At 38.4% G+C, this 17,851-nt stretch overlaps 1 protein-coding gene across 2 annotated transcripts; it reads left to right on the top strand.

The window, feature by feature from the left end:
• The first annotated feature begins 360 nt into the window (after positions 1 to 360).
• On the top strand, positions 361 to 17,785 carry LOC138206546 (solute carrier organic anion transporter family member 1C1-like). Of its 2 annotated transcripts, XM_069163338.1 has the most exons (16): positions 361 to 522; positions 608 to 795; positions 3,932 to 4,085; positions 10,022 to 10,163; positions 10,764 to 10,896; positions 11,101 to 11,222; positions 11,587 to 11,733; positions 12,384 to 12,482; positions 13,012 to 13,260; positions 13,863 to 14,027; positions 14,670 to 14,865; positions 15,127 to 15,292; positions 15,501 to 15,685; positions 15,940 to 16,004; positions 16,392 to 16,509; positions 17,338 to 17,785. In XM_069163338.1, the coding sequence occupies exons 3-16, from the start codon at positions 3,999 to 4,001 to the stop codon at positions 17,534 to 17,536; spliced, it is 2,073 nt and encodes a 690-aa protein (XP_069019439.1). In that variant the 5' UTR covers positions 361 to 522; positions 608 to 795; positions 3,932 to 3,998; the 3' UTR covers positions 17,537 to 17,785. The 2 variants fall into 2 exon arrangements, with proteins under 2 accessions (XP_069019439.1, XP_069019440.1); XM_069163339.1 differs by lacking the exons at positions 361 to 522; positions 608 to 795; positions 3,932 to 4,085; positions 10,022 to 10,163 and having other exon boundaries at positions 10,775 to 10,896; positions 11,078 to 11,222.
• Positions 17,786 to 17,851: the final 66 nt, after the last annotated feature.

The following is a 17,851-nucleotide window of genomic DNA, read 5'->3' as shown; positions in this document are numbered from 1 at the left end:
TTTATTTATTTAATCAGATTTCATTGAGTTTAGTTGAGATGCAAATATAGGCTACATTCTGAGTCCAATACAACAATCCATATTTAACAGAACCAGGAAAGTTAAATTGACATTTTGTCCTCTTAAATTCAGTGAACAGTCCAAAAGTTGGCAGTGCAGGTGATCTAAATTTCCCCATTTTAAATGCAATTTTCTTAGTGCCGGAAAGGCTTAAATTGTTACTCCTATATGAACAGTTCAGAATAAAAGTTTGGGGGTCCTCATTGTGAAACAGTCTGCATCATGTGGTTCTGCAGATTCTTACCCGAGCCATCTTTGAAAGCTGTGAACACAATTAACGTACCACGGGAGGCACAGGGGAACAACCCGTGCCTAAAAATGATGAGGAAAGCAGGGCAGCACCTCTTTGACGTCACAACCCACTACAGGTCTAATCGATCAGCAGGAAATCGGGATCGTTCGCTATAACGTGGCACCGCCTGCAGCTTCTCACAGCTCGGGAAAACGGCGGCATATGATATGGTAACTAATTCAGTGCAGCTTTCCTTTGCGCATCATGTGTGCTCCGACGTGAACACTGTGCTCAGTATCCACCCTTCGTCTCCAGCGAGACACGCCGTTCCCCGCTGCCCAGGAGCCCGCGCGGTGCCAGGAGGCAACTTGACAGGAGCGTCGTTTTGTGCGACTGAAAGCTTTCCATGAAACGTCAGGATTTCATTTCTTACGTGTTTCCTCTATGGTAAATAAGAACTTAAGAGGCGTCGTGAAGGAGAAGGTTTGAAGCTCCCGAGTTGGGTAAGTATCGTGATGTTCTCTTTAGAAAATGTTCAGTCAATGAAACGTGATACAGATCTGAGTTTCTTGGCATGCAGGTATTGTGTATTTAGTGAATTTGCACCAATAGTTGCAGATTTAAGTGACAGAAAATGTCCCAGGGTCAGCAAGGCATCAACTCTGCACCATCAAATACTTTACTGGTGCAGTACACACGTCTGTCGTGGACATTCACAGAATCCACACAAAAGCTTTCTCGGTATACATTGATTGATGAACCTGAGTGCATGTGCTATCACCAGTGATCAGAGATCAACACAGATTTTTGGCACACTTATTTCTGGGTACATTTTGTTACCTAGAATCTGCAGTGAAGTTTCTTGGTGTTTTAAACATAGTTTAGTTCAAATGAATTGCATAACTCATCATTGGATTTGAAAGCATGTTTCCCTTAAACAATAGAACACAACAATTGGTTTGTCTTGATTCACTTGTATGATTTTAAAGTACAAAGGGCATTCTGTGATTTTACCGTTACACATCCATATTACTAATATTTTATGTTGGCAGACATTACTTTTCAAGAGGATTGAACACCACCAAAAACACTGACATTCAGCAAAGGGATGTGTTGTCAGAACATAGACATTTAGACTCTCACTGGGACCTTTATTTTATTTTTTTTTAAGTCATTCACTCTTTGTTTGGGCATAAATGGCCAGTCTTGGAGAGGAGGCATTGCGATTGTGCGAAGAGACTGCTGTGAACTTTCATTTGTGTAAAGTCTGTCAGACACGAGCTTAAAAGCAAACTAATGGATTTTGACTTTTTAGTAAAATGCTTTACTCAGTTTTTATATGTGGGACAACGTGAAGAATTGGTAATGATTAAGTCATCGTCATCATATCACAGGATGAGGCATCAGATGGTTCCTTCTCCTACTGTATATGCAGCCTTAAGGGTTTTGTTTTTTTCCGACATAAATATGGAGGTCAGTGTGGTTTACAGTCAGGCTGTGCTGCTCTGCTGAATGTCTGTTTCATACGAGATGAACATGAAAGCCTGCCTTCAGCTACAGATACTTTTTTTATTTATTTATTATATTTTTTTCAAAGCCATGCTGTAGTTTACGGTATTGAGGAGAGATCCATAAGAAGTCGTCATGTTACTGAAAAAGCAGTCTGGCTTTTAAACAGTCTCTCGGCCCTGCTCTCTGACTAAAAACAGACTAAAATGACTTGATGTAAACATCGGTTAACTTTTGTTTGTTCAAACAACTCTTTGCTCTTTTGGTTTGCTTGGTTAGATGATTTCCACATGATGAGATGCCACTGTATTCTGCAGTGTGTTTTAAAATGTTTCCTCGAGCAGGTTTGCCATTACGTTATTGGCCAGATCACATTTGCTAAAAAAAAATTTGGAACACTAAGAATCACTTATTAAACTAACTAGTACGAAGTAATACTATCATGGCATAAATGTTGTTGTTAAAAATAAATAAATAAATAAATAAAAAAAGCTGCAAACATGGCCCAGTCCTTATTTATCCAGAGACCCAGTAACTTACAAACAACTGTAGTCATTAGTGACTTTTTTGGTTTTCTTTTGCACATTTTGTTCATTCACTATTGATTTCTGTCATTCCTATTAAAGTTGACGCTCATTTTTTTTTCTATGAAACCTTATGGCATTATTGCTTTTTAAGAGAGTATTAATTGTCCATCAGGCTTCATCAGGTTGATAATGACAGTTTACTATTACTGTCCTGGATGTTCAACATGCTGCGAGTCCATTTAAACTAGCATTTCCTCTGTCAAAGAATAAATCAGGCACATGAATAGTTTGCCATTTTCTACAACCACTGATGTAAAAACAGCTTCTTTTAGATGGAATACATTATTTGGTTACATTTTTACAATCTGTCCAGATTTTCTTGGTGTTGTTTTCTTCCCTAGTGTCTGCTTCATATCAGTGAGTTTGATTCTACAATATCAATTGTGATCAGTTTACTCCACAGTAGGAAATTACCACTTCATAATAATTACTGCGTTACTTAATGACTTGTGAAGTCTGCCTCATGCTTTGTTTATCCTAGTAGGTCACTGATTTACTGTGTGTGCTGCTGAAATAGGCATGACTGACGTTTGTTAAATCCGGTGTGAATGCAGTCAAGAGTCAAATCATGTTCTGACATGGATCTAACCTCCACTGAGAAAACTGTACATTTTTGCATCCTGGAATTATGTACAATCATTTCACCAATGTTTAAAAAAATGTTTTGCTCGCCTAACTGTTCTTGCATTGAGTTTGGTGAAATAGGTGTAGTATGAGTCCACCAGTGGTTTAGGAAGTTTCCTGTTAAACCTTCCAGTGGCAGGTTGGACAAATATGAACTTTGACTATAGTCAGACTTTAGTTACATTTAAATTCATCTGTTAAACAAAGTTGTTTGCGTCTTGGCTACTGTGGTTTATTTCAACCTGGTGTATTTGGAAATGAGATGTCGCACTACTGCAAATGGCGTGTATTGAGGCAACTACCACAAATTCCTTGCCGTTTTCCAAAAATGTGACTGACATGAATAATTTTAAACATTGGTTTTCAGCCAGACTGAAAGTAAACTCAAATTAGCTGTCTGGAACCATTTTTTCCTAACTGCATTAGGTATCAAATTTCAAACTTTATTTAAGGTATTACTGTATCATTCTGGGAAACGGCGACTTGTGGTCATTTTCCTTTTGAACCGAGCTTAACCCAAAAGATTTACAGCCATGGTAAAATAATAGCTAACTTTACCTACTAGCAAAAGAACAAAAGATTTGCTGTCATTGTTTAAATTCAGCATCTCCATGATGAGGACAATATGTAGATGCTTTGTGCAGTCACTCACATTTATCTTGGCTTCAGGCTTGGCTATACACATTCAGGTAATGTTATGAATTTGCCGTGAACACCCAAAGGATATTGACATTTTTGTACAACTGGCTTTTTATTTATTTCTGTTGTTTAACCTGGTTTTGGTCAAAGGAACACCAAAATCCTCATAAAAATAACCAAAAACTGGTGAACACACTCGTTGAGCAAAATGTGCTTGACATTATATCTTAACATATTCTATGATATCTGCTGATCTATAAACCTGTACTCTTTGAAACAGATGTTTGTGAGAACAGCCACATCTAAATACAAACCAGGCAACGTACAACAGGAAGTTGTCAAAGAAAATGGACAACACAGCGACAGGCACCTGCACTCCAGACAACAACCCTGCCGTTGCTGCAGTGAAGAGCCCCTGCCACACCAATCTGAAGGTACTTACTCTGTGGAGAAAAAAAAATAGCCCCCACCTTACAAACCCTTTGCCCTTTAGTGAGACCAGATAGAATTATGCAAGATAGAACAAAAACAAATCTAAAGTTTACTGAGAATCGGCTCTGGAGTTTGGGTTTACTTTGCTGTGCACCACTTTATTCCAAACTTTGGCATACTGTAATTGGTATTTCTATAGACTCTTGGCTATGTATTCTTTTTTTTTTTCCTGCTTTGCATAAAGATATTTAAAAAGCACAAACATTTACTATATTAAGTGTTTCAGCTGGAAAGGACAGAGGGCCCCACAAACGGTGAGTCATCTGACTGGCCCGGAGGGGACGCATAAGTATCTCCCTACCTACTGGAATCATGTGTTTAAAACGCATAGAGTGCACGTGTTGATGAATGCACTCTCCTTTATGTTTCATGTAAAGTTTATATGTATAGGCTGCAGCTGAGGGCATCTCTGCTGTACTGGGATTTCATCACCCAGTTTATTTAATTCTGTAATATTTAGTTTACTTTTTCAGACTGCGTATGTTGATGTAGATCCGTGAATGTTTGAACACCCATTGAAAATGTGCGTTGAGTGTGTAGCAACTCAGCCAAAGTTTAAGGTGTCGAGTGCAGCAGCTCTCATTCGTGACCTTTGGACTGGGTATTAAGACGCTGTGAAAAATTTCTTGGACAAAGTTTGTGCTTCAGTAAAAGAGGTCAGAACGGAGGGCTCGTACTTCTTTGTTGGATTAAGAAGCACATTGAACAATAATTAAAAAGCTGCTTAGTGAAATACTTGGGCAACTGCAAGATACAGTTTTTAGGAATTCAAGTCATGCTCCCTTTTGTCCATGTGTGTTTTCCTTCTGTGGGTGGTAACCCTACTATGAACCTTTCAGCGAGCTTCTTTTCATTCAACATCCTCTTGTTCATCTAGATAAAGGGCTTCTTCTTGTTCTTGTAGCACACGCATGTTGTCAGATTTCCACGTTTGTTAATCCCAGTTTAAGATTGTTCTTCATACATATATTGTAGATCACATCTAACTATTGTTGTTGTAACAAAGTGACATTATTTAAGATTCTGGTTTTCTATTCTTGAACCATGTGGATCCCAGAGTCGTGGCCACTAATACCAGAGTATCACTGTGTAAATGGTCACATTTTAAATGGAATAAAGAACCACTGGTGGGTAATCCTTGACAAAAGTAGTCATAATGTTAAAATTACAACAAAATAACAGACTGCATTTTGCTTTTTTAAGTAACAAAAATTCCCAGTATGTTATCTTGCACAATGTTAATTTTGACCTTGATATAAGACAGAAATGGAAAAATGGAGGGTATCCTTATATTTGCGTACTAGACAATTACATGTTCATTAGATGTAATTTTTTTTAATTACGGGAGTACCTGTGTTGTTCTAAAGAGTCTTGCATCATGGGATATATATAGCCTTAGTGTCACGAGGCAAATAACTGTTACAGTCCATTTAAGAGAGTTTAACCTGCCGCGACCTGGAGATCCTGATGACTCGTAATATGTTGTACTGTTGCTCTGCCACAACGGAAATCAATTTATTGAATACGAATAACATTATGGCAACATTGAAGAAATTTAACAGATTAAGTTCAATATCTTTTAATATGTGCTACTGTGCAAATGCAAATTATAGAGATACTGTCAACAACACAAGATAACAACAATGTAGTAGTTTAAACTGCATGTCCTCAGGGATAGAGCTACAATTCTCTGTAAAGCTTGCTCCCCCCCCCCCCCCCCCCCCCCCCCCCCCAAACTTTTCCCCTGCGGAATAACTTTTTGTGAAACCTGTTGGAAGGAGAGATCAGGGGAGACAGAAGGACAAAGCCACAGAGGGAAGAAATGAGCAACTGAGAAAGGAGTACAATTGTATTTTTACATGGGAACCCCCACATACTGCGCTGCCATGCCATCCTGCTGAAACCTTGTGCCATCCCTTTTCCACCACATGTACAATTTTCTAGATCCGCCCACGCCATCTCCTCTTCTGCAAGTGATATGCCGTGTTGAATTTGGTACACAGACAGACTCTTTCACTCATCTGGCAAGCATACCCTTCATGCACAAAGCCCATGGGAAGAGCTGGTGCCACATGCTAATGTTTAAACATTTTGCTTGAAGTTTGTTGAGGCTGTTGCGAAGTTTGTGTTGCTAGCAATGGCAACGTCGCATTCTGCACAATATACACAGGGTATCTCATTGTTCCCGTGGCAGTATTTCAGTCATGGATTCTGTTAACCATGTCAAAATATGTATTTTTATAGCTACACTTTCTGTTTTACCTGCGTCTCCTTTACCTTCTCTGCATTGCCTTGTCGTATGTCAGTGTCAATACAGTGAGGTACAACCCAATGATAAATGTATAACTGCTCATGTTACCGAATAGTAGCCTTCCAATACCAGCTGCAAGTATTAATGTGTCCGTGCAAAAGTTGCTATGGCAGAGTTGCAGAGGGAGTTCAAGTATCCCAAGTAGAATGTGGTGAGTCCAATTTGAGTCAGATCTCCAACCCTAACTACAGGTGGTGCATTTATTTCTTCTCCAGCTGTCTTTTCTTTCTTTTTTTCAAATATATTTTTTCAGTATGGATTCTGTAAAAAAGAAAAAAAAAAAAACAAAAAAAAAAAAAACATCAGAAGATAAATATAAATGTAGATTTTTTTTTTTTTTTTTTTTTTTTTTTTTTTAAAACATCAGTACAATTAAACTGCTGTAATATATAATAAACCATCAGTAACAGCCTATTTACACATGGATAAAGTAATTTACAATCAAATGAATTGGCTAATTAACATCCACATTCCTTATATGATACTGACTAGCCCAGAAAGCATTTTTCCCCATATAGAATTTTGCAAAAAGAGGGGCTTTGTAACCGAATACATTTTTGTTTTCAGTTGTGACTTTGAATTTGATCTGTTTTGGTCAAATAACATTTGGAGAGTCAAGAGGAACCCAATGAACCTTTTCATGAGTGGCTGCGTATCATGGTGAGCAATTCACTCACATGAACATTGGGAGCCATACTCTGCAACCAAGGAAGACTTTTATCCAATTCTTTGTAAAGTGAAATATTCATGGACTTATTTGGTTTGTACTTTCAGAAATAATAAATTTTTTTTATCATAACAATACTCTTGTGTTGCTGCAGTGAAAAGCAGTATGTAACATATAAAATATGTAGGTTGCGAGATTTCTTAGTTCCTCAAATATATTTGACACACACTGGTTGGTAGTAGAAAATTGGTGCAAACCCAAATAAAAACTGTACAATAGTTTCTAAAAAATTGCCCTTGGGTGTGAATGAGAGCGTGAATGGTCTTTGTTTCCGTCTGTCTCGACGTGTTGGCCCTGTGATGGACTGGCGACCTGTCCAGAGTGTACCCTGCCTTTGCTTACTGTGAGCTGGGATATGCTCCAGCCCCCCCGTGACCCTGTTCAGGATAAAGCAGGTATAGATAATGGATGGATGAATGGATAGCCTTAGAGTTAATGCCATATTAATAATAAAGCAGGAGGAATATATATCGTGTTAAACTATGGAATCACGTGTGTAAGAAAGACTATTAAGAAGTGATATGAAATTTTGATACTGTTCCTCACACACCTCGTGCCATCTTTCAAAATGTCGGTGTAAGCTCTTTTGAATTATGAATTAAAAAACACTATAATGCTGGTATAAGGTTTCAGGATCCCTGAGTCCACATTATTAATGCAGTAAAATGAGAAGTGTTGTGCCTCAGCATTCTCGTTATGTCCAGTTATCCTCAATAGTAATCACGCACTTGTTAGCAGAGAGAAGGCTGCGCTTGTATTGAGAAATGTATTAATCGGCTGTAGACCTCACAGGTGGTTGCCATAGTTAGTTCCTCACAGACTCCTCATTTATTTCCCATGTGTTAACTTAGGCTGCAACAAAGTTGATTTCCATTATGCACTGTATCTTTGTTTTATCTGTCACTGAAAAAGCATGTTCATGGAGGCCTGTACTACAGAAAAAGTGAGACTAAGGGAAATAATTCACATAATTATTCAAATTGTCGATTTCTAATGAAATGTATCACCTGCTTTTTAGGCCTTACCCAAACAAATGCTAAACAAACATTTTCTTGTATGTTTTGGCCACACTGAAAACAACGTTTTATATCTATGAAACAGATTGTTTTGAAACGCCCTCTAACGTGCAGTTTAAAAAAACCAAAAAAAAAACCTCCTTCAGTCTCTGTATATCCATGTGGACATGTAAAATGGAAGTTTCAGAAGCAATGACCTGACACATTCATTCACGCAAGGCCTATTATTGATTTGTGTAATGGGTATGTGCCTGAAACAGCAACAATGGTGCATATATATTGCTTTGTTTGTTATAATTGAGACCTAGTCCACATGCACATGTTTTTTTTTAAAGCTGTTTATATATATACTGTATATATATATATATGTATATATATAAATCTCCATACAAATGAAAACACAAAAGTACATTTAAAGTGTGGTCGATGACATGCAAAACCAACATGATGTCATTGACTAACAAGTCTTCTCGCTATTTTTCTATAAATAATAAATAATTAGCTACTTCTGTTTTTAAGTCACAACCGACACAGAAAAGTGAGCTGACCACTGTACGGTCAGAATGTTCTTCTCCAGTATTCAAGATATTGTTTAGGAAGACTTTATCGGCACTTACTGACCCAGGATCAGAATTCATTTTACAGTCATTACAGAGCACAACAAAACTGAAGAGAACAGTCCAAGTTGGGGAAACACAAGGGAAATAGCAAAATAAAGACAATATAAAACATTATCGATATTAAATGTAAAGATGTGGATTTGTTCTACCCTGTGAGAAAATTAGTGGTAGTGGTGCAGGATGGAGTATATTGTGGGTAAAAAATTTTGTAATGTGCAAAAAGGTCTCAGAGGTGAATATTTCCTCTGATCATTTTCCATGATATTAAGTTGTTATCAATGTTGTTTGGACTGTTGATCAAAGAAATGAAAATGAATAAGTCAGAGTGGGCCCTGAAATGTGTGATGGGTATTTGTCACAATTTTATAAAAATTTTCAGACCAAACAATGCAGCATATTTGGCCATTTTGAAGTGTACATTATGCCTTTTATTTAGTACATAAAGGCAGTAATGATTCCGTTTATCATGGTCATTGTGTACGTTGTGCATTCATTACTGTATATCTTGAAATGTATATGTGAATTATATTAAACATATTGGAAGTAAATGCAGGTGTGTATCTTTAAAACAGGTTGTTAAAAGTATTTGTTTTAGCATATTATCATATTTCAGTGAAATTGTGTGTGTTGGTTGGTGGTGCATGCGTCTCCTCTGAGCCTGGGCTATTTTCATTCCTAAAAGGTGCCAGCTATGGTTACCTCTCACATGTTTCCAATTATGCTGCGTGCCAGTCAGCTCATAGTGCGGTAGATGTGTCTGTGTCCCAGTGGGATTGGTTTCTCTAATCCTCCCTTTGTTACCAACTGTCAGTGTCCACAGGTGGTTAAGCAAAAGGAGGAGAGGGAGCTCCATACACTCTCTGACCCAGAGCACATTGTCAGCTCCCCTTTTACAAAGATGTATCTGCACTGCTAATTCATATCATGCATACACAATCACTTTTATTTTCTTAAGATGTATTTTTGCTTTTTTGAAACCTGTAAAAATGTACTTCACTCACTGAGGTGTAGCTGACTCTGCTATAAAAAGGATGTAAAAATTGTGATGTTAGGACACCAAAAATGCCGCCAAAATGAACAAAAATAATAATTATTAATAATGATAATTATAACCCAGGTTGACATTCTTTTGAAGTTAAAATGGAGAGGAGAGGCCACGTTTCTTGTGACACGGTGTTGTTATTTTCTTTTTGTACGTCTTCAGATGTTCCTTGCAGCCTTGTCCTTTGCCTACTTTGCAAAAGCTTTATCTGGCAGCTACATGAAGAGCACCATCACACAACTAGAAAGGCGGTTTGACATCCCCAGCTATCTGATCGGCATCATCGATGGGAGCTTTGAAATAGGTGAGTTTCTAAATCCCTCGTTGTCCGTGTGTTTCTGTTTGTACTTACTGTTCATGCACATGTTTTGAAGCATTTAAATCCTAATGCAAGCAAGCCAAGAAAATGTGTCTTCAGCATACTGTAGCATATATGCATTCCCTTTGAGCTTTGACTAGTCTCTGGTCGCATACCTAATTGACTCTTAATGAGGAAAATATCCTTTGAAGCTACAGTATGTAGGCTTTGAATAGAGGGATTTTGTAATGGTTTGTGTTGTCACTGAGCAGACTGACAACACTGAAAGAATAATGTGGAATATTGACTGTATGCACCTCCTAAATATTGACTTCACAGACTGGCTGACAGAGCATAAACACAGTTGTCCGTTACATTTTGTAAAAACCCAGTAAGCTGTAAATAAATACTGAATGTAGGTCAAAATTGGTGTTAAACAGAGATTGTTAATTCAACATGTGCTATTTAGATGAGTGTGAGATAAGACTTTTCATTCAGTATATAAATCTGTTTGAAATACAGTAGGTGTAATTATGTGCAGTAGGTCCCATGTTTAGTGTCTGTGACTCCTCTCCATCTCCTTTTCTGATCATTTCACCCCTGCAGGGAATTTGCTGGTGATTGCCTTCGTGAGTTATTTTGGTGCCAAGCTCCACCGGCCCAAGATCATAGCAGTCGGATGTATCTTGATGTCTTTCGGGACCTTCTTGATCGCCATGCCTCATTTCATCATTGGCCGGTAGGCACGCTGTCTTCTCTGCCATTTACAAATTCCATCCACATTTCTCTTTGATCATTGGAACCATAAGTTAATGCTGGTATTTCTCGCACCTTGAAAAATGTAGTTTCTGATGTATTTGTGCTTCACATTGTGAATATCTAACAATACCTGATGCTTTCTCCCTTCCCTTGTTTAACAGTCACATTGGTATTTTATACACAGCTATAAGATCGAAACATCAATTAGATCTTCAGTGAATTCAACCAATAACCTCTCTCCATGTCCAGCAAGCTCACCTGAGTCCTCCAGGTCAGGTGACAGACCCTCTATACTGCCCTCTAGAGGTAAGATCTTTGCTGCAATTATTATTATTATTATTATTATTATTATTATTATTATTATTATTATTATTATTATTATCTATTTATTTATTTGCAAATAGGGTCAACTTATTTTTGCTGCTAGCTTTCCCTCATCTTGTTTATTCCATTGTGAGACTGACACATGTATTTAGGCAACCAGAATAAATTAGTCCGCTTTGTGAGTTACATGACATTTACGTAACATTGCTGGAAGTGTCTGATGTGGTACGGAAACAAGTGGGATCACTATGATAAGATAAGAGCATACTAATATACAAAGACAAGCAGTTTTTGTGTGTTTGAGTTATAAGTTGTCATGTTTTTCTTGTTTCATTTTAAAATGCAGGCTGTGAGCGGGAGTCGAGCATTTCTATGTGGATCTACGTGTTACTGGGAAATGTCCTGCGTGGTATTGGAGAGACTCCAGTTCAACCTTTGGGGATCTCTTATATTGATGACTATGCACAGTCAGAGAATGCTGCTCTCTATATTGGTAACACACCTTTACTCACTGTCACTGTTCGTAGCGTTGGTCTGTAGGTACCAATATTAAGTAGCAGCTATTATCAAGGCCATTTCTTTTGTGACAAACATATTATACTATACATACATTGTGTACCATATATTGTAATATATTATTCAGTACACATTCATTTGATGTTTAATAATGGTATGATAGTTAACCAGTGGTTCCCCTATATGTGTTTTGTTCAACAGAGTAAACAACGTCATGATACTTCTTTCAGTTTTCCCAATCCTTCAGGCAAATCAATTGAGATCATCATTGCAACATACACAATACAAGTCTGAATTATTTTCTCGTCAATATAAATCACAACAATACGATGGTTTTGAAAAGTAAACTGTTTTAGTCATAGTATTTGTGTGTATTATTTATTGGTATGCAATAGGATATACTCGGGGCTTATTGTGAATCTTTGAGGACTAAATGTTTATTACATACCAGCTTTTGATTAAAAAAAAGGAAAACTTTAAATTGATATGGACTCTATTATATAATTAGTAGCTATAGCACATAAAGACAAAGAAATTGCTTCAGAACGGAGCCCAAACAGAATACAAGAGGTCTACGTGCGTGTTGAATGTAGCTAAATAAACATGCTCTTTTTTGTTGTGTCTCAGGTTGTGTCCAAACCATATCAATAATTGGTCCCGTCTTTGGATATCTGCTGGGGTCACTGTGTGCCAAGATCTATGTTGATATTGGTTATGTGGATATGGGTGGGTAAACTGTTATATGACTGATAAACCATGGCTGATTTTTATTTTTTTAAAACACTGTTGTGCTCTGTAAATTGTAATTTTGGATCATCATTTGTTCATGCTGCAGAAATGCTGTCACCCCTCTGTGGACTGTTGGATTTACAAACTGGTTGTTGGACATGACTTGTTGGCATTAAATCTGCACAAGACACAATGCATGTGCCAAGAGGAAATTAAATAGGATAGAGTAAATCTTGTGATACAATGTAATCAGACTGGGAAGCAAACTCTTTTAAGATACTGTCAGGAGACATCTCCTTTTGTTGTAAAATGTTTTCCTTGAACATTCAGCTCACCACAAGGTTGCAGAGTATGTAGAGCACTGCATCAGTAAGGTGAAAATAAATCTGCCCTAGACATGAATCTACTGTAAAATAACTGAACAAATGACTTGTAAATAAATGAATGTGTGAGTATCATCAATGAGATGCAAACTAAACAATATAAATGCACATGCGGTGCTGATGCTGTGATTATCTCTTCACAGAAACTGTCACTATTACCCCTGGTGATGCCCGCTGGGTTGGTGCATGGTGGCTAGGATACCTAATTGCTGGTTCTATCACCCTCATGTCCGCTGTTCCTTTCTGGTTCCTGCCTAAATCCCTGCCAATGTCGGTGGATAAACACGATACCAGCTGTACTCCGGAGCAAACCAGGTTCATCAAAGATTCCCCGGACATGGGGCACAAGTTTAGACCGCAGGAGCCGGCTAATTTACATCTGATGGCCAAAGGTATGAAAACGGTCATAGTTTGACTAAATATTGGCATTTTAATCTGTATGCAGTCAGTGGAATCTTTAGGCATGTTAAAACTTTCCTTTTTACTGCTATCATGATATTTGTATGACTTATTTCTCTAGAGAGCATGACTGACCCACAGTATTCTCACATTTCTAGCAAAACTCCAAGCTGATTTTTTTTTTTTTTTTAACTTTATGATTTGTAATTGTCCTCACATACACAATATAACGTTTTTGCTGGAGTCTTTCAGATCTCACTCTGGCCTGGTGATAAGAATAAGGGGACTTACTGAATCTTTCAGTTGTCTCTTATCCACAAAGCCCGAGGTTGTTCATTTTGGCCTCAGTTTTGCAGCTGTTACTGACTAAAGTTGGGAATGTTTTCTCAGGTGGAAATTTTGAAAAATAGCCGAGGCCTTAAGGGGTTAAGATGCCAACCATGACATGCAACATCCCTGGTTCATGCCATGCTAGGAATCTTTGTTACATCTCTCTCTCTCGCTCATTTCCTGTTACTTCTCCACTGTCTGTAATAATACGAAGCTCTGATGTGTTTAAAAAGTCATATTTATTCATGTAAACTTTTCCACACAGAATTTGTGCCCACACTGAAGAGCCTCCTTGGAAATACGGTGTACATCATCTACCTCTGTGTGACCATCAGTCAGTTCAACTCTCTCATTGGTATGGTCACCTACAAACCCAAATACATAGAGCAACACTACGGCCAGTCAGCATCAAAGGCCAATTTTCTCATGGGTAAGCAGACTAATTTGTAATGTATGATGTTTACCTCGGGGTAATTTGTGTTCATCTTCTATTTGTAAATGAGATCTTTGTAGACTTAAAAGCTTGTTGAGGACCTGTGTTGCTTTGCTGAAAGGAACGTTTTTGGGGATGCAAAGCTGGATGGTTATCATAAGTGTTTCATGAGCCAGCTTTTGATACATTTTTTATACTCCCACTCCCGCCCTTAGTAAATGTTGCAGCTTCAAGTTGACAGCCAGGTTTAGCGCAGTCCTTTGAAATCCTGAAATGACAGGCATTGATTTAAAATCACACAGATTAATGAGGCCATTTGAAAGGTCAGTCTGTTGCAAGTGGACATAGTGTAACAGGACAGCTCTTTTCATGGTCACAAACAAATGGGTGAAGAGGGTGTTGAATGATAAGAAATGTGTTTCATATCTTCTCAAACCATCAGAAGTAATTTCCGCCTTTTACGACATGACTTCAGTTCACTTTAAATTAAATATGAATGGGACTACTTTGATATGAATGAGTGTTCTGATTTTGATCCCTTTTGGGGAGTGATGTTGCTGCCTGATGTTGCTGGTTTACTGTAAGTTGTTTCCCGATTCTGTCCCTTTAAGAATGAGTTGTATTGTGCTGTTTGGCTAGGCATGATCAACATTCCGGCTGTGGCCCTGGGGATGTTCTCTGGAGGGGTTGTCATGAAGAGGTACAAGCTGGGTATCATGGGAGCAGCTAAATTTGCCTTTGGGACCTCCCTGCTGGGCTACTTCCTGTCACTCCTCTTCTTCGCCTTGGGCTGTGAGAACTCTAAAGTGGCAGGCATCACAGTTTCATATACTGGGTATGTAATATCTGTATACATTTCATTTATGTCCTCGTAGAGTAGCTGACAATAAAACAAGGAAGTAGGTTTGAAATAATGAAAATTCTGCTATCAAAGATTACAGCTCATGTACTCCCTTGGCCTTCTTTTGTGATGCGTTGTTTTTATCTGTCTCTATTTTCATACTCCGTGCACAGAAATGGCTGGTTTTCTTATTAGATACATTTTTCAAATGAGCTGTCAATAATATATGCATTTTTCTCATGTTGTCACATGCAGAGTGGAAGGCTTGTCTTATCAGGACACGTCTCTCTTCTCAGACTGTAATTCGGGATGTTTGTGCTCCAGGAGAGAGTGGGATCCTGTGTGTGGAGAAAACGGTATCACCTATGTGTCCCCGTGCTTAGCTGGATGCACCACTTCCACAGGCTCTGGCAAAAACACGGTCAGACACACACCTCTGCCTCTACGACACTTCCATGTTTCTCAGGATCATTGAAAGCTCACAAACACAGCGTAATATGTAGGGTTAATCCCTATGCCTGAGAGCATGTGACTTTTCAGCTGTATTTGATATGACTTTTTACACAGTGCTTCTCTCTGTGCTGCAGCTCATCTATCATTGATTAAGTCACTTTTTTCTTTTCTGTCAGGTCTTTGACGATTGCAGGTGTGTAGCAGCAGCTAATACCCAACCAGGCAACCTGACGGCCACCCTGGGCCAGTGTACTCGCAGGGACAGCTGTGACAAAGTCTTTCCATACTTCCTGGCTCTGTCTGTCCTCAGCTCCTTCATCATCTCTCTTGGGGGAACACCCGGTTTCATGCTGCTTGTCAGGTCCATCAACAAGTCCTTTGCGGAGTCTTGCAGAGAATTTGGGACTTATCAGTGCACATTTGCATACATAACTTAAAAATTTGAAGCTATAGGATTTTTTTCTTCTTTTGCACCCTAAAGCAGCTTATTAATTTAATGCTTGTCAACACTGGTCTGTTATGTCTTCCAGTGGAAACGTTTTAAATCATTGTCATTCTTTAAGTTTTGCCAGCAATAGTTTAATCTTATTTAACACCCCAGTCTTGTTTCTATAGGTGCATTAAGCCTGAGCTAAAATCCCTTGCTCTTGGAATCCACACGCTGGCCACTCGTACCCTCGGTGAGAACCACCTATGGTATTCTCAACAACACTGTCTGCGTAATTTGAATGTCAGGCACACAGAAAGCACCTAAAATATGACATTCACCATACTTTACATAGGGAGTGCAGTTAGTGGAATACTTTTTGTGTATATGGAAAGAAATCTTCACTTGGAGCCCATCTTTAAATAGTTCTGATAATGTAACAGCTCTTATGTAAATGTATGATTTTTTTTTTTTTACCACCACGTATTGCAGCACCTACTGTCTGTTAACTAGCATGAATACACTTATCATACGTTTTTTTAAATGTTCTGTCATTTTAATGATCAAATGACGGACATGTCATGTTGAAGTGACCTTGAATTTGCACTTCATATGAAGTAACAGTTATTTTATCCAACAGCTGGAATACCTGCCCCTATATACTTCGGAGCCATAATTGATACAACCTGCCTCAAATGGGGAGTCAAGACGTGTGGAGGAAGAGGAGCTTGCAGAATATATAACACCTCGGCTTACAGGTAGCCCAGAGGGTTTTATTCTGACACTGCATGCAGTTTCAACTAGAATTAGCTATCCTTTATTCATTTTGGCCTTTATTCAGCTCGTGCAGTGTAGAAAAAACAGAAACGTGAGGACATAAAGGAGAAGAATGAGATGCAGTAACGGTCTAGCAAGTCGGGCCACTCATTGCTGTGTGTATTTGCACACGTGGTTTTCACCCTAATCACTCAGCTATCAGGTGGCCCTCATATTATATTAAAATTAAACCCTTAATTTTGTTACCCTGAAAGGTGGTAATGCTCATTCACAAAATTGTCAGACTGACGACAAAGGAAAAGACAGTGTTGCTATTCGTCGTTATTAGAATTGTTTGGCATCATGATTGTGCCATTAAAGGCAAGGTTAGCTGCAATACCATCAAAGGCTTCAACTCTTCAAGGAGACGAATCCTTCAGTTGCTGCAATTGATAATTGGACCAAGCCTTTTCTTCCTTATTGACCATTTTAGAAAGGTAGTAGTTTTTAATGAGCCCTGAGGAGGGTTATCTAATGCACACCTGATAGACAGGAAGTGCTGTAGTTTAGCCTTTTCTTTATTCTGTGTCTCAGTATTATGAGAGCCAAGGATGTAAAATCAGGATTTGAGCAACAACTGTGGTGTACACGCCTTTTACATTTTCAGAACATGTTTAATTTAAAAGCATTGAAGGGAAACCTTATTGAAACAACTTTGGAAGGGAAAAAGTTCAAATTTAATAGTGACTCACCTTCAGGGATTTGTATCTTGACTTAGACATGCTTCAAAGACTACAGAGCACTGAACTGTACTGCTCCCTTCTTTACAGGATAGTGTACCTGGGCCTGACACTGGGCTTGAGGACTGTCTCTTTCTTCTTTTGTATTTTGGGATTTGCTCTACTCAAAAGACATATTAAGAGGGAAGAGAAAAATGCGCTCACCAATGGGAATGCTGAGTTGGAGTCGCTGAGGAAAGAGGAGACCAGCTCCATACACTGCAATCCTGACAGAGAGACTCACTTGTGAGCCTCAGCACATACTCCTCTTATCTGACTCACATGTACTGAGGAGCACACATTTTCATAGCACACAGAGTATATATTTGTACAGGACTTGTGTAGATGTAAAATATCTGAAATAAGTCATTTTATAAACCAAGTATTTCTGGGATATAACTGTGAAAAAAGTGTGTTTTTCATGAATGGAGGACTTGCAGAAAATGTAATTGTGTTGTATTTTCTTTTGGTCCTTGTTTTTATGATTAAACTTGATACAATCAGAGTTTGTATTTCACATGTATTACATCTGCTGTCTGAATAAGAAGGTCAAACGCCATCGTGC

This window comes from Embiotoca jacksoni, unplaced genomic scaffold (genome assembly GCF_022577435.1).
Source record: "Embiotoca jacksoni isolate LCO1_2020_lvr unplaced genomic scaffold, fEmbJac1.0.p SCAF_3, whole genome shotgun sequence".
In the NCBI taxonomy this organism is placed as follows: domain Eukaryota; kingdom Metazoa; phylum Chordata; class Actinopteri; family Embiotocidae; genus Embiotoca; species Embiotoca jacksoni.
The sequence above is the reverse complement of the archived record's forward strand: the minus strand, read 5'-3'. Positions and strand labels throughout refer to the sequence as shown.